We start from the raw sequence: 21643 nt of genomic DNA, 5'->3' as shown, positions 1-21643 counted from the left end.
CGATTTTCAACTGTACAAGACAAGGTTTCTTGCAGGGGCGTAACCAAGGGGGGTTGGGGGGAGTTCAAACCCCCCCCCCCCCGAAAATTTTCAATTTTGCCTGCGTATATATACACGCACACTTACAAATACACGCACTAACATACATAAAGTTTGATTGAAGCCCCCCCCCCCCCTCCACCCCGAAAAAAATTTCTGGCTACGCCCCTGGCTGCGCCCCTACGCACCGAAAACGAAGAAACAAATATGTTTTAAATATCAGAAAGGCCGCAGATCGATGCAGCAGCACATCATCACTTCACTTATCTGATCGTTTTCATTCCTCGGCCAACACTGCTACGCATAATCACACACATGTTGTAGCGCATGCGCTTGGTTACTTCGCCTGTATAAACACGGCCGGATTTGCTCCAATAAATTCAGTTGAAAGTCAGTGCTCTTTCCCATCCCCGTTTTCCTTCCTGTATTTTTTGCGCTGTATACCTACGATATTCAGCATGAAGAAACTCGCCCGGTGACAGTGACAAGAACTTTTATTGAAAAGTCCTGATGAAAATTATTAAAAGGGAGCCGGAAACTACCCATGCAACCCAGGACACAACTAAACATAAAAGGGCGGGAGGCAGCTCTGTCCAGCTGGGATCCGAATACCCAAGAGGCCCTCGTGAAACGTGCGAGGACAGCGGCCCGCGCCAATAGGATCCCGGACCAAGGATCCCACTCACCGATCTTCTCACAGAACATCAAATAAACGTTTTATTCTCTCTCCGAATCGGATCAAGCTACTTATTGTAGCAGGGTGTAAGAACTCATTTGTTATGCAGTTTCGCTGTCTTTGAGATTGCCACGCATCTAGCTGTGAATGATATTGTCGGGAGCTAGCTGTGTCGAATTCCTGTAAAACATTTGCCGCGGACCCACTCCAAGTCTCTTTTCAAGCGCCCTGGGGCATATTACCAGGCTACCATAGGCGCGCGCACGAGGGGGGCAGAGGGGGCGCCCCCCCCCCCCCCCCCATCACCTAAGTGTGCGCTCAAAGTCTGCCCCATATCCTCACTCCAGGCCCGTAGCCAGGGTGGAGGGTGGGGGGCTAGGAAACCGCCACCCCCCCCCCTCCCGAAATATTGGTGAAGTAGGTGTTTTTGCCAAAAATAAATAATTAAAATAGGTGTTTTTCTCAAATAGTCAAGGTATTCAGCAGGTGCCCCCCCCCCCCCTCCCGAACAATATTCCTGGCTACGGGCCTGCCTAACTCAGTCGGACCTATCCCGTCATTGTTTAAAGAAAAGGGTTATGGCGGCCGAAGGCCCCTTATGTTGAATGGAGCTTTCTGCTAATGCGCGCCGGTCATAGGACAAGCGACGCGCGAGGCTGCCGATAATAAGTATTTTCTATCGTATGCCAAGAAAAAGTTTACTCGCTTCTAAACGCACGTCGTACTCCACGCTCTTTATATGTGCGACGCATTTGCCGAATATTTCCAACGGACCGACGGCACTGTGCTGTTCGTATCTCACGCAGTAAACGTGATTAGCGGCCTACAATTGGGCACACCGAAGAGAACTACTTCGTTTGAAGTATTCCTGAACGTTTGCTATTCGTCCGTAGCCGCAATAAAGCAAGCGGGGCTCGTTTTGCGTCGCCATTTTAGCGCATCGACGTTCACCGCACACAACATCGAGCCACGCACCGGGAAGGGGACAGGGACAAAATGCGCTAAGTGGCCGCAATGGCGCTGCGCACTTGGAGAGCGGTGGCGCCATCAACTGAGCGCACGAGGCCCACACACCCGCACTGTAGTGTTTTGTCCGCATTGTCCTGTTCTGTGCGTTACTTCGCACGAGCTTTATGGTGATCACCATCTCGTCCAATTGTCGACCTTGCTGAACCTGCCGCCCTACAATGGGGATCATTTCTGTTTGATATCTGTTACAACATGTAGAGCATTTCGTCTATTGTCATTTTCCCTTTCTTTCTTCACTAAAGGCTTAATATCCATGTATTACAGTTCCTTAACATATTTTTTCCAAACATTTGCCCTAAACAGAGCTCTTACTCATTTGGACTGCTGAGCAATATAAGCAATTGCTTCCAACTGCATCGAATCGAAGCGCTTCTACAATACTTAACCACGCCCTTCCCGTTTGAACTGCCGCTGTTCCTCGACTTTCACAATCATATTTATTGTTATTCCAATACCGACTCTCCACACCTTTATTACTCCTCAAAGCCCGCCTCATACAATACATTTTATGTGAGAGGGAGTAGGCTCGTCAGCCCGAATATGCCGACCGTCCTCGGCAATTAAACACCACCATTGGCGCTCTCACTGACCCGAATCGCTTAACTACAGTGAGCCCCAACGTAGCTTAACATTCACGTTTATTTTGAATCCCTACCTTTCCACATTATTAGGAGCACTTCACAAGTTTTTGTGGTCCAGTGATTTAATTAGCTTGAAGCAGCAGGCGAATCAATTGCGGTGCGTCTCGTACGCCAAGTGGGCAGAATTAACAAAGAACCGAGTCTTTACTGATGACAGGCGGTGCCGAATAAAAGTAGATTTACTAAACAAAAAATTTAATCGTACTTAAAGGAGTACTGACACGGATTTAAAATATTTTCGGATTGTTGCTCTAAATAAAAATACTGGTGTCAAGAAACCTTAAACAATTATTGTGGTGCCTGGGAACGCATCGTATATGTTTTAATTACCGCTAGCTTAAAAAGACACTTTCGGTTTCGATATCGAGGGGGCGGCTTCTCAGTGACGTTTCATAGCAGTGTGACGTCACGGGGATACAGAAACTCGCGACGTACTAGCGGCAAATCCGCCATCTGCTTGTGGTGCACATAAACTACGATGAGGGAATTGTCCAGTGACCCAGACAGTGATTTCTACGATTTAGGCTGCATGCAGGACGCAGAACTCGCAAACTCAGGGGAACTGTCTTGACTCGTCGGGATGATGTCCATTGCAGTGGGGCTGGCTTGCGGATGCTCAGCGACGTAAACTTCAAAGTCAAATTAAAATATTTTACACGTGTTCTCCGACTCCGGTGTGTGGATAGCGTTGACACTGCATACCAAGGAAACGAAAAATGTCCTTTTTTCGATGCCTCAAAATCGTGTCAGTACTCCTTTAAATGGCCGGAGAACCCATCGGCGGCGTCGGCGCACACCTCTAGCACCTCTAGTGACTAGTGGAACGTGTCGAGCCGCAGAGCATGCGCAGCAAGCCACTCAGCACAAACACGAAGCGCTCCCACGCTCACCTCCCATTGTTTGCAGCATGTGTTGTGTGTATGCAACTCCGTAAGCGCCACAGATAAAAAAATTTGATTATAAATGTTTGACAGCGTTTTTTGCATTACCGGGAACTATACGGGAACTAAACGGGAACTATAAAAATTGGTTGTCGGTCCCTTTAACAACATGCGAAGCAAACCAGAGAGTATATATCTTTTTTTTTTTTTTGCTGCTAGACATGAAGAATTGACAAAACAAACGAAATAAAATTACGGCCCAAAAACTTCCCAATAGATAGAAAACAAGCTGGCATCGCTTAGTTCCCACTCGTTGCAAGTTAATTTTAGGGGTTCCCATGTATTAGCGACAAGTGGTAACACACTCAAACCTCACTTACACAGTCGCAACTCACACGAACATAACTTCGTTACATCAAAGAATTCATTGTATTCATAACACTGCATGTATGACAAGATTATTCATCATTTACTTCATAATAACTGCTAAACTCATTATATCCACGTTCATTGTGTCAAGGTTTGAATGCATGTTCAAATTTCAAGCCTCGTTGCAGCCTTCAAGAAGACAAGTCCGCTTGTTGAAATGTCGACTCCAGCGCACACACCCCGTTTACTCCTTTTTCATCGCAAGCTTCCGTCTTACCCTGACTCCCGCCTTTTTAAAAAACTTTTTGAAGCCTCGTTTCTCGCTTACTAATAAAGCAATTAAACCGAGCCAACCAAATCAATGCAAGTGCGTGAAGAACAGGCAAGTCCAAACGCGTAATTTGAAGGTTGTCAGCTCGGATCCCACTGACCCAAAAGGGTGATTTTTCGTTCACTTCAATCCATTTCAATGTACGTCCCGATTAGTACACTACAATTAAAGATAACAATTAACGTCCTCTATGCTTTCCCTGGCCTAGTTGTATGTTCGATTCATTCGGTTGTGCCTAACAAGTCTGAGTATGTAACACAGGGTGCCTGTTACATGTATGAACTTTAGCACCTAAGGCATCGAGTCTATACAATAAAATGTGAAACACGTGAAAGCTTCATCTTTATTTAACACCTCACGTCACAAAGTAAGGGACAACACAAGTCAATAGATAAAAAAAAAAAAACATGCGCACATCATTGGAACCTTACAATCTTGAGCACTTTAGAAATTCATTCTGTAAAAAAAGAAAAAAAAAGAGGAGGAAAAAATGCGAGAGAAAAAAAAAAACAGCACATTGTAGAAATCTGTACAGATCTGAAATTAATGTAGAACAAAGAAAATCCATATACGTCGCGAGCCTATAACAACACCCATTGTAGGAGGAGAAAAAAACGTAACAATAACGATCTTGGCGTTGTGTGAAAGCACGTAGGGAATCGGGGACTCAAATGTTCTGGCCTGCAAAAAAATCAGTCTTGCCTCCTCGTCGTTTCAATTCACAATTTGGCACACGCAAAAGAGGATAGCCGTGGAGTGTGTTTTAACAAGCACACCAAAGGCATGACCGTCGCCAGCTAGACTGCTATCACGAATAAAGTGAGTACCAACAAAAGACAAAAAAAAAAAAAATCAACAAGATGGAACGTGGTTCCACACCCGTCTGCTTCCGCGTCAATTGACGTCGATTCATTCACGGTAAAGTACGTCAGGTCGTCACTTGAGCATCGAAAACTACGTAGCACAGTACAACTTCACAACAAAAGAAGTACGCTGGGCAGTGTTGAACATTTTCGTCGAAACGCGCCGCTAGCTTTTACCCAGTTTAGCGGAAGGTGCAAATGCTGTCGGGGAACAGGCATAACAAAGAAACCTTTCGAGACCTGCGTGTTCTCTGGTGTCATTTGCAGGTCAACTTAAGTACTAATTGCACAAGTGGTTAATTTGTCACTTTCACGCGAATAGCACTCAACTAATATGCTCGCTATATGTTTAGCAAAGTGCGACATTGCAACAAACGAAATCTGTAGGGTAATTTTGTCAAGACAAATTACCAAGTTATTTAGGTTCACGTAGACTGCAAACAGTACTGGAGAACAAGCGGAGTGGAGAAGACGGTAACCACAGAACCCTTAGAAACTGAAATGTTCTCCAACGCTATCAGCAGGCAAATTTTCAGCTATTTTATAACTGATTCGATAGTGATAACACTGATTATGGCTACCATTTTAAACTATGTGTTCGGTTACATATCACATTCACACAAGATATGCCTATAAGCAATACCAGTTTCGTCTGTTTGAAATTCCATCACGAATACAGACCAATGTCAATGCGGGCCCGTGTGCGTTTTAGGGCTAGCTCTCATCTAAACTGCCACCATCATTTCATATTTTAAACTGTACGTTGAATAACCGGAATGAGCTGAACCTGAGAAATATGTTGTCACCTTCTTCCAAGTGAGTATGCTTATTAATTTTTACCATTTCAGCTCTCCCATTTAACTTAACTTTTGACATCGGGGACTTCCGGAATGTTGAAATACACGCTCGTGGCTGCTCGGCATGGAATTTCACACGTTTGTTATTTCTGTTAACCGCTAAAATCATTTACGTGAAATGCCAAAGCAAATGGAACTTCAAGTAAATGCCATTTGTTCAAATGCCAGCAAATGGAAATGCAAGTCAACCGTGCCCTTATACGGCTTAGCACCAATTCATAACCTAGAACGCATGAAATATGCTTTCGCTCACTTGATAACGAACTCTTCTCTAATTTTGAAAACACGGGCAATGAGTATTTCAAGCCGTGCGCTAGTCAGCACAACTTCGTCCGCAATGTACTCGCTATAATTTAGCTCTTTAATCAGGGCTTTGTGTTCAGCAGCAAAATTGACACCCATGCACACGATACTCTCAATATGTGCTAACGCAGCAAGCATATAACAACGCAATTAGTTTTCTCCATTAGATAATCAAATCACTTGCTATTCCCCCGACAATGATTATGGAGTAATAAGTGCTTATCAATACTTAGCTGAGTTTTCCCAATTCAATGTACACCCCACTGGTTTGATTCCCTGCTTGCACGCAATTCGGAAAAATTGCGGGCAGTGTTATCTCAAAAACTGCGAAACACTCGAAAACGAGACGCATACAAATGTCGAACAGTGCCACTTCACACGGAATGCAGCGATTTGGTTTCGTAGTTTCACAAATGAATGGTTCACAAGAAAGTAAAATGGGCCATACGACGATTCATGGTCTTGGAGGCAGCGCTAAAGTGGCATGAAACGAAAGAAAGAAAATGGGAACTAAGTACGCTTTGCGTCTTTCTTTAGTTATCCGTCACCTCAGCACTACCGCTCCCAAGACCATGAACATCTAACTACTAATTCCCCAGCACCTAACATAGTTAGACAGGCAGTGCCCTTTCAGTTTTAGCGCTACCCTGAGGTCATGAGCAAGTTGAACTTGCAACTCTGACGCTGAAAGCAGCCACATGCTGATAAAAAAACATCAGTGACAGAGTAATAGTCTGTGTAGAACTGCCAGCACGAAAGAAACGTGCACGACTGGAATGAAACGAAAGGAATGAAATAAAAAAAGAATCAGGAATGAAACATAACAATGAAAAAGAAACAAGGAAGCAGGCCCGTGGAACCAGGTTCCCTCCTGTGACGATGTCACATGCAAAAAAAAAAAGACGTTCCCCAAGGCACAACTAACCACGGCAACTACACACAATTCCTTCCCCCTCCCCCCCGTTTTTCCAAGGCACAATGTGACGACGTCAAGGTCGACGCTCGTCGGGCACTCGGAAGGAGCACCGTTATCTGTCTTCTTCATTTTTCTTTAAGTCCTCTTCCTCTTCGTGTCAAGAGTCTCGTCATGGAATGGAACGCACGCCGCGTTCTGTTGTCTGCGTGCCCACGTCACGAACCAATCCCTTGGCCAACCGCTCCTGCTGCTGCAGCGCATGAAGCTCTTCGGCCATGATCCTGGCGACACGACGAAGCACATTTTCCTGAAATAAAGAAATACATATGAAGCAACGCAATGGCAACACAAGCTGACACCAACCATCACTGAGCCAACACTAGCTGACATGAGCCATCATTCAGCCAACGTTAGCAAGTTTTAGTACCGTGTACGTAGCGTCCGTGATAGCGCGACACATGCAAACGCCACGTTCTGCATACGGTGCATGCTCAAAAAGTTCTCTGCGTGTGCACTAGGCAAAAGGTGGTGGTGTTATATACAGAATGCCATTACGCACTACAAATGCAGTACTAAAACTCACTAATCAGTATAGTAATAATAATTATCAACAGGTCCACTGAAGTCGCCTGTACCACCCAAACTAGTTCACAAGGTGCTGCACCCAGCCATTCGTTTCGATGGTGCGGCAATAGTGTCCTCTGAACCTTGTCATTCGTTTCAAAGTATGCAGGTCTGTGTGATGTTTTAGTAACGTACAGTCACAATGAACGGAAATACAAGCTGAGATACTGTGCATGCTCTCTACCTCGAGCTGCCAAGACATCGTAACAATGCAGCCAAGGAAGGGTGAGACCATGTGTACGCCACTTTTAATGCACACATGTAAACATATCCCCTTCAGGTGCAAATTATGATGGATTGTCTGTAAACGTGAAACATTTGTCATGTGCCGCTTGTGGCTGCTCACCGGAGTTCTGCCGCACGACCACTGTTTTTGGACACAATGAGGCATGAATCAAAGAGATGGCTGAAGCTTTTGCTATCAGCAAAAATGGTGACACTTGTGTCAGCACTCCATCGATTGCGTTGCTCGATTGTGCGATGGCTTACTTGGACAATACTTAAATTAGCTGTATGCCTGCAATCTCTTGCCATGTGCTTAGGGTGCACGCACATTTCTGTTTCTTTCCTTTCTTTTTCTTTTCTTTGTGCTTGAATAAAGCATTTAGTTGTCAGTCAGCGCTCGCGTTGTGCAGTCTCTTCTTTGTGTCTCGTTTTTTGCTCTGTTCATTATGAACCCCAACCAACTAGCCCAACTCTCCCTTTTGCTGCGGTGAAAAATTTACACAACTTGATTTCAGGGCACTCAATATTCTATTTTGTAACGAAGGGAAGGTGATAATACGTAGATTTCGTCGTTTTTCAGTGAGTGTAATTGGCTTGTAGTTAAAGAAAGATCTTTTATTCTGAAATCATAATTGTTCTGACTGGTTTCTTTGGTCTCTACGGACTTCTCAGATAGGCCGATCCATTCATTTTGTCATCCTTTTCCCTCGGGCTCATGCTCCTTTTTTCCTTGTCGACTTCGGTTTCTTTCTCTTCGCCTCACACACTTTCCGAACGTGCACTTCACACATGACAGACCGGTTAAAAAAATGTTCCGCATCCTCTCTTCCGACAGTGCCAGCTTGGCGCAAACGTGCCGGTGCAAAGCAGCAACGCAGCGGACGACGGAGCACGCGGACGAGGATGTCATTCAAACCTCGCCTACATGCGCCTGCTACGCCTGTGCAACGTAGGGTACGTTTGCACCTTGATAAACGACCATACATGCGGTTCACGGCCTTTCAAATTGAGGCGGACGAGTAGGGCTTGCATCATGTTGGCATTTCGCCAATCAGCGCCTGCACCACTGGACTGGAGCTGTACAATTTTCTAGCATCTCATGACCCACCATGAACCAGATGAGGGCGGCACAGGCAAACCGAGTGTATCTCGGGTAAAGCGACTAGTAGTAGTTGGTGCTTTCCAGGTCCACCAGGAGAAGGTGGAACAACTACAGATAAACCGCTGTTGAACAAGAACATCAAACCAAGTTACGCAGGATCCCACAGCAATGCACAGGCTATGACGCAAGCTAGCAGCTACAGGTTGATTTGAACTGGCAAATGAAACAATTACTTCAGACATCAAAAAGCAGGCAGAATGACTGGGAATCGAACCTGTGACCTTCAACTCGGCAGCAAAGCACAACAGACACTAAAGCGACTCTGACAACGGGTAGATCACTTTGTGAATTCACTGGTGTGCCCAAAGTTCCACAAGTTTTAAGTTTGCACCTAGATGCACTAATATGTGCGCAAAAATGCCAGTGTTGGGGCATCCGGCGTTGCAAATATGGTGTAAGTGTTGGTGCGCTTGAGTTTGGTGCAAGTGTCAGTGTTTCTGGTGCATCTTGGTGCAACATTTGCCTCAAAATGCACCGGAAGTCGAGCGCAACAAAGCACAAGCCGGGGAGTTTGAAATCAAATGTGCGGTACTTACGCTTATGTCGTTGGAAAAGAGGGCACTAGTTGCGAGAGAATTTCCAACTGAAAAAAAAAAAATTCGAGAGAGGTTATATTACAGAGCCCCTGAAGACATTTCATGAGGTATTACACTTCAGACTCAGAGTCTGCATGCTACAAGCCAGATGAAGATGGATACAGAGACAACAAAGCCAACGTTTCAAGACTAAACTGGACACATTAAACTAGACGTGGTAGGTACAGCACACAAATAATTGGGAAGGAAAAACACCAGAGGCAGGAAAAAGTGTCAACTTTCAAACCGATTTTATTCATGTAACGGCCAGCCGTATCAATACTTCGGGAAAAAATTAGATGCATGCACAGGAAAACTTGCGATCATGACATTATCTGTCCTAAAAATATCGGCCAAGAAAAAAAAACTCGTCACTAAGAGGGGTATTGAATGGTGTACAGATGCATCAATCTGCTGCCTTCCTGATGAAGGATGCTCCTGAAGTTTCTCATTATTTGCTTTAGCTCTTTTCTTTTTTCAGAAACCTTGTTTGCTCAAAAAAAAAAGGGGCGGGGGTGCACTTGCACTCCTTGCAATGACATGCTAGACAGTTGTCATATCCATTCTTCACATTGTGAGCATACAGCTGGCTTGTTCAATAAAGCATTGCACTGTCTGTCCAATGTGGTAGATTTTTCTGCAGCTTAGTGCTATTTCATAGATGACGTCACATTTGCAATCAGCAAACGAACAATCGTATTTTGTGTGGGATACAAGCCTTAGACGAGTTTACAGGAGACACAAAAGAATGCAGATTGCTATCATGTCCAGTTGCCGGATTCTTCAGGTTGCGTGAAAGCTTCCAGACGCATAGATTAAAGTGCAGCGGTTGTTCCTCTTATTGCATTTTCTCCCTACTTTCATGCTTTATGAAGGCAAAAGCCTTAGATGCCTCACCAAACGCAAAAATTGACCGCCGGCGTCAACCCAAGTGATGCAAAAAATCATCACGTGATGACGTAACCACATGATGTCATCATGACGTCACAGATCGCCAGAATTTGTGACGTAATCACGACATCATCACAACACCTCACGTGATGTCACATGATGACGTTGTGACATCGTCGCTTGGTTGAAGGTGTTGCAATCGCAGAGGCACTGCAAAACCACGTTAGGTGCAGAAAGCTTTTTTTGGGGGGAAGGGGAGGGTGGGAATCAATATGTACATTGACTGAGAAGAAAGAGAAGACGGCGTTTGCTTTCGCCTTCGAGATATCTTAGGTGAATTGATAAGAGATGCTGCAAGTGTGTTTGTGTAAGTGTGTGTGTATGTGTGCGTGTGCTTTTGGCAAAAGTGTTTTACAGATGAATATGGTAACGCTATTTGGGTAAGCTGCCACTTTTAATCGCCCTATCTTATGTGTTATGCTTGCTCGGGTTCTCTGCTCATATGATTTGCCAAGGGCCACTTGTATACTCGTTGCGGTGACACCTCTCTCGATCGACATCGAGCTGGTGCTCACGTATGGGATGACAAACCCACATTTGGTTGAGAGCACCAACCTTCTTCCTAATTATTTATGCACTGTACCCACCACATCAAGGATAAACCAACTCACCCACATCAAGCTGCTGCTATGTTGGAACTAAAAATTTGTGGGGTTTTATGTGCCAAAACCACGATATGATTATGACACATGCCTTAGTGAAGAACTCTGGAAATTTTGACGATCTGGTGTTCTTTAACGTGCACTGATATTGCACAGTACGCAGGCCGCTAGCATTTCATTTCCATCAAAATGAGGCCGCCGCAGCCGGGATTGAACCAGTGACTCAGGCCATCAGCAGTGCATCATAACCACTGTGCTACAACAGTGGAGTGCTGTTACCTTGAACTAAGACACTCAAGTCAAGACCCGTTATGGTCTACCTTCCAGCTATGGACACAAGAGCCAGATTTGTAAACTCTGACTGCCACAGCTACAGTGAAGCGATCAGCAACTGACTTACAGCTGTCCCCATTGGAGAGCAGCCGCAGTCAGAGGAAATTGAGCGCCGCACCTCGTGTAGGGCAACACCGCAACATGGCCACTACGGCCAGGTATAGTCTATATTACTTCCGACACATGGGTGCTGCCATCTTGGGCTGTTAAACCAGTGTTCTCTTATTTTTGTATGTCATGATGTGAAATTAACAAGGTCGTGAAACATCGAACGCATCAACCAAACCATTCTCATGCAGGGGCATCAACCGTAGCACTGTTCCGTCTAGTTGTTAAATATACAAAACGGCAAAGTTAACAGCCTGATATCCGTAACGAAAGACATCGGTAAGATAATCCACAGGGTGCACACATTTCAATACTCAGTTGGTCAAGGGGGGAGTTATTTTGAACTCATTCAAAGAACTGGGAGTGCGGGACCAAAGACGACGGATGAGGAAGAATGACACAACACCGTTGTTCCTCATCAGTCATCCTTGCTACCACACTCCCAGTTCTTTGAACGAATATGAATTGACAACTAGCCCACCTATCCATTCTCATTCTAAACTCACCACAGATGCCATTTGGAATGGCACGATCCCCATGAATGCTCCCCGATGGCGATGACGGCGAAGCTTCGCTGGATGTCGGCGGGAAGGACGGCGGACTGTGGTGGCTCCTCCGCCGGTGTGGGTTGATGCTGTCCGATATACTCGTGTGCGCGGACATGCGGTGGCCCGACTCCTCTCTATTACGGAAAAAGAAAACATCGCAGTCGTCAGGAAAGACACTGTCGTTTACAATGAAGCAGAAGGAGTTAAAGGGCCAGTAAACAGCCTCATGATACGAAATTTGTGATGGAGAGATAAGTGTGCACTTGTACGATGTAAACATGCTGCCGCAAGAATTTTGCAAATAAATGCTCTAATACCGAAGTTACGGGGTATACAAAAACCCCAGTGTTGTAGGAGTTGCCGAAGAAAGAAGCAACTAAATACGTTACTTGTAACGTTAACAAAAAAGGAACGCATTACTGCCCTACGTTACCTTTAAAAAGATTACGCATACAGTAGCGCACATTACTTGTACTGTTACTCCGTGGTCGTAAAGTTGAATCAGTGCGTCTTCGCTGCAAAACCCCACAATGGTTCTTGCAGCAAAGGCGTTGAAGGTCAGCCTCGTTTGCTAAAAAACTGCGTAACTGTAGAAATGTATACCCGCAGTTGCCGATAGAAAGAAGCAAATTTCATTTTGAGAACAATACTGACAAACAGCACTAGAGTATTACAGGGAGAACTTTCTAATTACTACAACATATCATAGAATCCAAGCAACAGCTGCATTTCAAAGCTGTCACTGGACAGCTTGTCTCGCTTCTTAATGAATACTTCTGCAGCTACGCTAAATACTGATGTATTGGATGGTACTCTTAGCGTCTGACGGCCAGCAGCAGTACGCCGCTGCAACAAAGGCATGTCAAGGCGAGCTCTACAATACTGGTGCCTATAAGACGAACAGTTGTGTAAAACTCCCGGGATAACTGGAATAGAAAGTAACAAGTAACGTGACAGCTCACGTTACCGAAAAATGTCAACTACATTGCCCGTTGCAGTTGCGAAATAGTAACGAGTACGTTACTAAGTTACCAAAAAAGGTAATGCGTTACTAGTAATGCCGTTACTTGTAACACGTTACAGCCAACACTGAACAACCCACTGCGGCTGGTTCCCACCCTTCGACGTGCAGGCAATGACTGAGCAGGGCTTCCTCCACGTGACACTCATATCGGAGCGCCACGGTGAGAAAGCGTGGCGTGAGGGGTGCGAGACACTGGCGAGATAAACAAATGTGCCCTCGTGCACGCGCCCTTCCCCTAGCAGTAAAGTCGCGAGACCTCTCTTAATCTCGGAGGTTTTCGTTCTGGCGATACCGCTTGTCCTGGTAGTCTTGGCTATACCAAAACAGCAGAAGGCAGCTCAGGAAAATGATAATGCGGACCGCCCGTCCAAAACTGCATCACCATAGGGCCACGGTGCCGTTTCATAGCGCAAAGGACCAATTGACGAAGTCGTTACTACGCAATGTTGCCCATGGGCAAGACTATGTCACTGCATGAGCGAAAAGGACTGGTCAGGCGCAGGAATTGTTTTTTGAAATGGAGCGTCTGCGCGGCGCACTGTGCTGCAATATTTGCGAAATGTGATCGCCGCAGACTTCTGCGCGAATTAGCAAGCTTGTTTGGGAGGTGTAAAAGAAAAAGTCAGAGACTGTTTACTGGCGCCTTAAATTCTTACTACTGCCTGAATTGTCTACCGGTTTATGAATCAATTAGCTGTGACCCTGCTAACCTACAATTTGCTTCGCTTGTTCCAACTAAAACAGGGTGGAAACCAAGGCCAGGATCTCGTAACCGTTTTAAACATGAACAACCGTTTTTGCAGAGTGTGAGTGGTCGGGTTCCATGTCTGCATCACAAACAGGGTATATCACCGCAAGCCCCGACCAATCATGTGTGGCAGGAATGTCACTCCTTTTATTTAGAATGGGTACATGATCCCAGCCACACGGGCACAAGAAATAACATTCACTAGTTAAGGCATTACGTTCCTGAATGACATTTTCTTTCGGCAGAGCTGCCACAAGTCTAAAATTTAATGGCTTTTGACCAGATGATGTCGATAACAGTGACTTTCGAAATGAACAGTTTTTGGAGAATAATAAAAAGAAAAACGCATTTTAACAACTCCAATCTGCATTCAGGGATAGTGAAATGTACAAGTAAGGATACTATGGTGCCATTAGCTTGAGTTTGTTGCTGTCTTTTACAATGTAGCAACTGATACCAGCAACTCCAGTCATTGCAAGTTGAACATGAAGCCCGGAATCACACACGGCGCCGGTCATCTCGAAGTTGTTGCAATTCTAAATAGAATGTCGCTATAAAGCAACTAAGAAATAACATGCAACTGGTTAAATGTCATGTATAAAATATTTTTGACATCGCAGATGACATTTCAAATGTTTTATGTGTAATACAATGAGCAACTTTTGGAGTTGAGAGTACGCATCTCTCAGTCAAATGGGTTCTAGCAAAGGCATTAGGTGAGGAATGGCATCAAGGCAAATGCCATTTGATTTGCCCGTGTGGCACCGCGCAAATGGCATTAATCGAGTGACAGTGGTTCCACGAGCGGTCATTGCGACTCCGAGTTCGACAGGCCTCCAAAACGGATGCGCCAAATACAACCATATGCGTGTGACCGTTCTGCTGTGTCAAGCAACAGCAAGGACGACGAGCCAGACGAGCCGCCGTAGCCCAACGTGGGTCGGCAGCCAGGACCAGCAATTTACACAGTAACTCATAGTCACTATCCTCGAAGTGTTCGGAGCACAAAAATTCACGCTTTGAAGGCACCCACGTTGGCTGCGATGGGCGCGCAGCGCGAATCCATATCCTTCGAAGCTTCGGCTCTGTTGGAAAGGTATGACAGGGAACACCCTAGCGCAGAACAGCGTAGAGGCATTCTGCGTTGTGTCAGGTGCTTCACCGTTCACATTACGTAGCAGCACACAACACAGACGGCAAATTCGTAGACGTGGGCGCAAGCTCCGCTTGAGAAAACAAATATACGGCCGAGAGCGCGGCAATGGCGTCGTTGGCTGCCGGTTGAGAACACGCACGAAGAACACCTTCCCGACCGTGAAAACGCGTTTTGAGAGAGACGCGCGGCAGCGGGTGGCGGCTTGCGATGTCGATTGGTAAGCGATTTTGCTGCGAGCACAGTTGGCGAGTCACTATCCGCGGAGTTTCGCGTCACTTCCTCTCTAGTTCGCGGCACGGCCGCTAGACGCGCCAATTCGCGAAAAATGCATTAAATTCATTATTTTCTGCTAGTCTCTGGCTGAAATGAAGGTTGTTTCAACACATTTCAGCACCCAATCTTTCAATTGAGTCATTTATCTCGGCGGCGAAAATTTTGTTCAGTATCCCTTTAAGGCATTTGGAAGTTAATGCCATTTTCTGTGTCCACATGCACGGGTACTACCTTCTCAATTTACACAGCCAGTCGTACGACACCATCCCGTCGTCATCGCAGCACTGGCGTCAACCAAGAGAGAATCTTTCCCTCGCCCATTTCTCCTCACAAACGAAGTACCAGCAACGTTCAAAGCATCAGCTAATGTCGCCAATGCCCCTTTTTGACGATAACCCTTTGCGTCATGCAGTACGATTGACTGTCTATAAATGCGTGAAATTTACATAATTTTATGTCAAGGTTCTGGAGACCAGAACCTTGGTATGAGTGCAGGAAGATGAATAAAAATTCATTCTCCTGCACTCATCAGAACTAAGGTTTCCTCTCTCAAGTACAACAGATTTCTTTCATATTGGTCCAACAGTTGCATCACAAAGGCATTTTGGCATTTTGCTTTTTTTTTTTAACAGGAGGCATCAGGGTTGGGTTCCCGACCTACCCGTAAAGAACGCAGGGAACCCCATACGCTTTATTATAAAAGACGCCATCGTAGGTGCATCTCTGCTCATCTCTGAAACCCCGGAGCTCTTATGTGTACCCCCACATCACTGTAAACAAACACACCTGCACATGCAGCCTCGTCACATCCAGCAACGAAATCGAACTCCTCAACCTTGTGCACAGCAGAATGCCACGACCACAGAGCCATTTAGGCAGATGCTCTTAGCACTGCAACATCGTTAGTGAGGTTAAAGTAAGTGGTAGTAGAAACTATTTTACTTTAGGGCATTAGGGCAAGGGTGGGTGGTCCCCTAGTCCAGGGTCCCATTGGCCTGTGCGGCTCGCTGGGCCTGATCGAGTAGAGCAATTTGGCTCTCCCTATCCTTGCTAGCAAGCCAGACCACCCACTGCCTCTCAAATGGATTTCTTCCAAATAACGGAGAGTTAATTTCAGGTGGCCTGAGTCAGCACGTCCACGTTATGTGGGTGAGAGATGGCCGCTCTTTAACACCAAGGACGTGTCGAGGTATTGCGTTGGGTGGACATCATTGAGGATTAGTCTATTGGGGTGCATGTTTGTTTGTAGCCGGTGCCATTCCCTAGCCTGCCCTATATGAGTTTGGAGTGTGCCAGGCTAAATTTTTGCCTTTCTTTGTGCCTCCAGGATGTTGCGAGGGGCAACTGCAGGTTACTGAGAGCCTTGGTAGGCACTTGGAGGCTAAAGTAAGTGATAACATTCAAGTGGGTTTCTACTTGGGCTTATTGATAATTCATCTGGCCAATAAGCTGTTGGGACTTGTTGGTAATTCATTTCCTGCCAATAAGCTGTTGTTAGTTCGTGCTTCGACCGTCTATCTGTGTTCCTTCTTGTATCCCTGCTTTTTGGGCACAACAGTTTATCTCTTGGCAATGTTTAGGCTACGGACGAAAGCATAAAGATGCGCAGTAGCAAAACCAACTCACAATTCTCGCTGAAAGTCCTCGTACGAGGGTCCCCCGTGACGTATGGGGACCTTGATCTGCAGCCGACGGCAGAACTCCTCGGGGCTCATCTGAATCACACCCTGGGGTCGCGCCCCCTGCCACACCAGGTCGCATCGCACCTCTTCGTGCGCTCCGTTGCTCCCCACCATGAAGTCCAGCGACACCGCATCTCCACTGCTAAGCACTTCACACAGACGCTTTGTACACCGCACCCCGTCGCTGTAAAAAACACCACTGAGGAAGTTCACCTTCAGGGACCCCACCGAACACGCTTGGTCCTGGACCTCAACGGTAGCACCGTAATCCGTGACGTCCATGACGAGTCCGGTCGCGCCCCGGAAGATGACGATGGATGGCTCGACCGACTGGGGCAGCGGGCTAAATGCGTCGTCCTTGTGAAAGTCGTTGAACAAAGTTTTCGGGTCCTTGGGGAGAGTCAACAAATCGGGGCTGACGGGTCGCAGGTACTGCTTCAGTCCGTCGACTATCGTGTTTGACGAGGCGGCCGGTAGCCTCGATCCGGCTCCCAGAATGTCGTCCTCGGTGTCATCGTCAGTGTCTGCAGCCAGTCGCTCCTGTATGAGGTCCATAATGTCTGATTCGTCATCCGAAAGGAACACCTCGTTACCGCTCTCGTCGGCAGAATCGAGTCCGTCACCCTTGGGCCCGAACTCACTTAGCCACACCGTCGTCGCCTGCCACTTGACCTTCTCGGAAGGCTTCTGGCTCGGCTTGGCTTCAAAGTGCACGCGGTCGTTGATGGCGAACACGTCCGGCAGGCTCTTGATGGTGTCGCGCGGGGGCATCACAACGTTGTTGAGGTGAAAGAAGGCGCGGTCCCGGTAGTTCGTACCAAACTTGATGAAACCAAACTCCGGTTTGACCATTTGTATGAGTCCGTCTCGTTTGATGATCGTACCCGGAGCTATTTCGCTGCCTTCCGTCTCGCTCCCCGAATGGCATGGAGGAACGTTCTGTATGTTGTGTATGGTCGTCACGACCCACTTGGCCCTCGCGGTCGTGTTCTTGTTGAGGTCAGCGTCGAAGCGAATCTTGTCCCCGACGGCCAGCACTTCGGGCAGCGCAGGCACGGCCGTCCCGAGGTACCTCTCAATTTCAGCCGCGTGAAAGAAGGCGCACTCCTGTTCCTTCTCCAATTTGATAAAACCGAACTCGTCCTTCAGCGTCTCTATGGCGCCGGTTCGGTTTACGAGCGGCGTAAACACCATAGTCTGCGGTGCCGGCGACGACGAATCGGACGGAGTCGCGGCATTCCCACCCTTAATACGCGCCACTCTGCTAGCGCGAAACTTGGCCTCGCAGTCATTCGGGCCCACCTCCGCGTCTAGAACGACGCCGTCTCCGAGCTGAAGGCCGGACGAAAGGAGACTCGAATGCTGTCCGTTTTCAAACGAGCGCAGGCTAAAGTAGACGCTCGTGCTAATCGGGTGCTGCACAGAAATGAATCCGTACGTCTTGAACAAACGATAAACTTTTCCCTTAGCACCCGTCAGGGTGGTGGTCTCGTCATCGCTACCGCCCGCGGACGACGACGCCCCCGTCGTCTTGCTGGAACTCTTCGACGTGGTGACGTGGACCTGATCGTGGTTGCGAATTACAAAGATGTCGGGAAACTGCTCGAGCACTCGACGGATGGAGTCGACGTTACCGCCATACTTCATGCGGATTTCGGCGGGAAGCTGGGACAGGTGGCCAGTCAACTTCTGGATGGAAATGCCCGGGTGAGATTCGACTCGTTTGCGGAGGAACTCCTTGAGCGTCTCGCGCGACTTGCTGCTTCCGTTGAGCATGGTTGACAAAGGTGTCTGAAGCACACTCTAATGTGCTGAAAAAAGAAGATGACACAGCGTCAAACAATGAAAAAGAGCTTCTCTCTGTCGAGTCATTTGTCCCATCGTGAAACAATGCAAATGAGCTTGTCAGAGATGAAAAGACGGGAACACGTGGTGTCGCTAGAACCAACGTTTTGACAAGCACACTTTTCTTCAAGGCAGCCTTGAACCTTCTTCAAGTTGCAGCCCTGAAGAAGACAAGTCCGCCTGTTGAAATGTAGGCTCCAGAAATACCCCGTGTTCACAAATTTTTCATCTCTTCAAGTTTTTACCTTTCCCTAAATTTCTGCCTTTTCTATGTCAAGTAATTTATCATGTCGTCAAACAACGCACAAAGCGTTTCTTTGTAGTCATACATAAGAAGAGCGTAACCTAACATCTGAACGCTACACGAACACGAAAACAAAATGAAGAGATGATCCCGATTTTAAAATTTTCAGACGAAAGAATGTGTGAGGTCAACAAGACAGCATTAGAAAGAACAAGCAACCATTGCGAAATCTCAACCTGAAGTAGAGGAAGCAAGCCTAGCAGCTGCAATACCGTTCATTAAGTCTTACATGCAGCACAACATACTAAAAACAAGGTCAAAAACACAACGGCCACAACAATAATATATATCAACAACAAAGCAGCATCTTGAGCTAAACAACTCAAGACAAGGAAACTTCACTAGGCTGTTGTATCCATCACGAAGAAAAACAGCGCTGTTTGAAAACACGGACAAGAAAGAACACGCGATGAAGGGCGCTGATGAGGCTGTTGTAGTTAGCTTTAAAATGTTCACGTACTCCAAACAACCTAATTAACTAGCGTGACGGTCAGTTTAAGTACCCCTTCGCGTTTCGGCTAGTTGTAGTTCCAGTCGAGCGGCCACCGCGATAGCCAAACAGTGGCGACAACTCACGTGCGGCTACACGTGGCAAGCGGTGCTAGATTTCCAAAGCGCTGAGACGCATTCTGCCGAGACCAATTCGTTATGCAAATCGAACAAATGCGTGCGCCGGTCGAACAACGGTGCCATATGTTGCGGGAGACGGCTTGTTTTGTTCTGGCACATTGCACATCGCAGGGCAATACGCCGCGTTTCATTGGTTTGCGCTTTTTGGTGCTTCCGTAAGAAAGCTGCAAGCGATAAGCATTGTATTTCGGGCTAGTACGAAGTGCACGCTGCTGGTGTTTACCGGAGAACCGACTTACCCAAGTAACGACGCCAGGCCGGGCGACTAGGCACATTGGAATCGAATTTTCGAAGTTACGAGTTCAGATACGAGACTTGAATTCGGCTACTGGATGCTTACTATAGGCGCAACCGAAAAAAGAAAAATACTAACGTCGTTAGCGAAGTTGAAAACAAAACGCGGCGTACGCTGGGTTACGTAAGGCCGAAACACCATCGCTTGCGATCAGTGCCGCGAAGAATTGATCAATGCCAAGCGCTTCTCACGGGCTTAACGATGTGCCACAAACCGTCGCAAACATAAGGCTCGCTCCGCAAAGAAAAAATTATATAAGGATAAAGGAAGCCAGCGGTTTGAATTTGCGCGGCTCGGTCAAGCACGTAGGCCTGAACTGAACGCAACAAGTGGCCGCTCGTTTGTGGTTACTACCGCGGTAGATTTCTCGCTCCGTGGTCAACACAAACAGCATCGCAGCAAAGAAGCCGAAGGCTAGTGTGGACCGGCACAGCACCCATAGCGCGCGGGACGCTGTTTGATACCGTTAGATAAGGCGCTGCGTAGGATTCGATTCGAAGAAGTGCGTGCTTACCTGCGCGATGGGTGCCAACCGTCATGGGCTTGGACCGCCCACGTGTTAGCGATATTTTTTTCTTTTCTCGCACACGTGTGCCACGCAGAGAGTCGCAAAACACCACGGACAGGCCCGAAACGCCACAAGTGTTCTCTACAACTTTCTACAACTGCAAGATAATGCAGATTATCTTGCGGGGCCTTGAACCCATCGCCCCATCGCTCCCAGGCGGATATGTCGCGTGTAATTTCCGCCGGCGCTGATCGGTCGATTTTGCCAGGTTGCCTACACACTTCCGGTGTGCGCATGGTTCTGGTTTGGCCTACGACACCTGACGACACCAGACGACACGCCATGGTGCAACAATGCTATGACCATAGAGTTTCCTATGGCTATGACTAAGTGTTCCGCGAACTTCTTTTCTTTATCATTTTTTCTTCCTTATCTTCCCTTTGTGAGACTCGGCAAGCGTCAAGGCGCCATCATGTTAACACCGTCGCCTCACGTTGAAATTTGGAGCAACGTTCTGATTCACAATTTTGTCTTTCGATTGTCGCTTCACCTTTATCGGTGGCCGCGATTTTTAATGTCACTTAATGCTACATCTCAACAGGCTGTCCGTCCCCAACAGATGCGAAAGTTGTGGGCTTGAGTGACACGGCAGGCTGGTAAACACATACGTTTGCGTGAAGCTGTGACATTCTTCTCCGTCTTTCTCTTTTCATGCCCTTTTTTCTCATTAGGCATTCACCCCCCCCCCCCCTCCCGGTTTTTCTCGCTACAGCAGTCCATGGACCATGGCGCACCCAGAACTGATCGATTTGTCAAAAGCTCGCTTGCTCTTTTATGCGCGTGTTGAAACAAAACTTTTATGTCAGAGCACCACATGCTCCGGTCACTGTCACAAGCGCACGTCACAATGCCCTTGATGAATTCAAATTCCGGCGTCCGAACCCTCCTCTAAGCGATGATTATCAAGAACTCCAAGAGCAAACCTCACAGCGGGAGTTTCATTTTCGAGCAAAACCATTTTTGGTGCCAGCAACGTTTGTAGGTTAGCAACGCTGTGCATCCCGAAAAAGTGCGGGAAATCAAAAGTTTTTGTTGTGCGCTGCAGAAAAGCTTTCCACGAGGTTTTCGCGTAGGATCATACCAAC

General features: G+C 46.9%; 1 protein-coding gene across 1 annotated transcript; it reads right to left on the bottom strand.

Moving 5' to 3' along the window:
* Positions 1 to 4286: 4286 nt before the first annotated feature.
* LOC119407203 (uncharacterized) lies at positions 4287 to 20759 on the bottom strand. Its single transcript, XM_037674079.2, has 5 exons — positions 20505 to 20759; positions 16861 to 18727; positions 11992 to 12167; positions 9453 to 9499; positions 4287 to 7212 (listed from the first exon to the last, which is right to left on the bottom strand). Exons 2-5 carry the CDS (start codon positions 18690 to 18692, stop codon positions 7075 to 7077), a joined length of 2193 nt encoding a protein of 730 aa, XP_037530007.1. The 5' UTR covers positions 18693 to 18727; positions 20505 to 20759; the 3' UTR covers positions 4287 to 7074.
* Between the last annotated feature and the right edge of the window lie 884 nt (positions 20760 to 21643).

Source organism: Rhipicephalus sanguineus, chromosome 10 (genome assembly GCF_013339695.2).
Source record: "Rhipicephalus sanguineus isolate Rsan-2018 chromosome 10, BIME_Rsan_1.4, whole genome shotgun sequence".
Lineage (NCBI taxonomy): Eukaryota > Metazoa > Arthropoda > Arachnida > Ixodida > Ixodidae > Rhipicephalus > Rhipicephalus sanguineus.
Note: the sequence above shows the minus strand (reverse complement) of the source record. Positions and strands in the feature narration are given on the sequence as shown.

What these genes read in the sequence shown, in the direction of transcription:
- LOC119407203 (XM_037674079.2), bottom strand. Translation starts at nt 18,692, where the DNA reads ATGCTCAACGGAAGCAGCAAGTCGCGCGAGACGCTCAAGGAGTTCCTC. An exon ending in GAGGACTTTCAGCGAGAATT is followed by an intron (nt 12,168 to 16,860) that starts GTGAGTTGGTTT and finishes TTTCCGTAATAG; the next exon opens with AGAGGAGTCGGGCCACCGCA. An exon ending in CATTCCAAATGGCATCTGTG is followed by an intron (nt 9,500 to 11,991) that starts GTGAGTTTAGAA and finishes TTTTTTTTTCAG; the next exon opens with TTGGAAATTCTCTCGCAACT.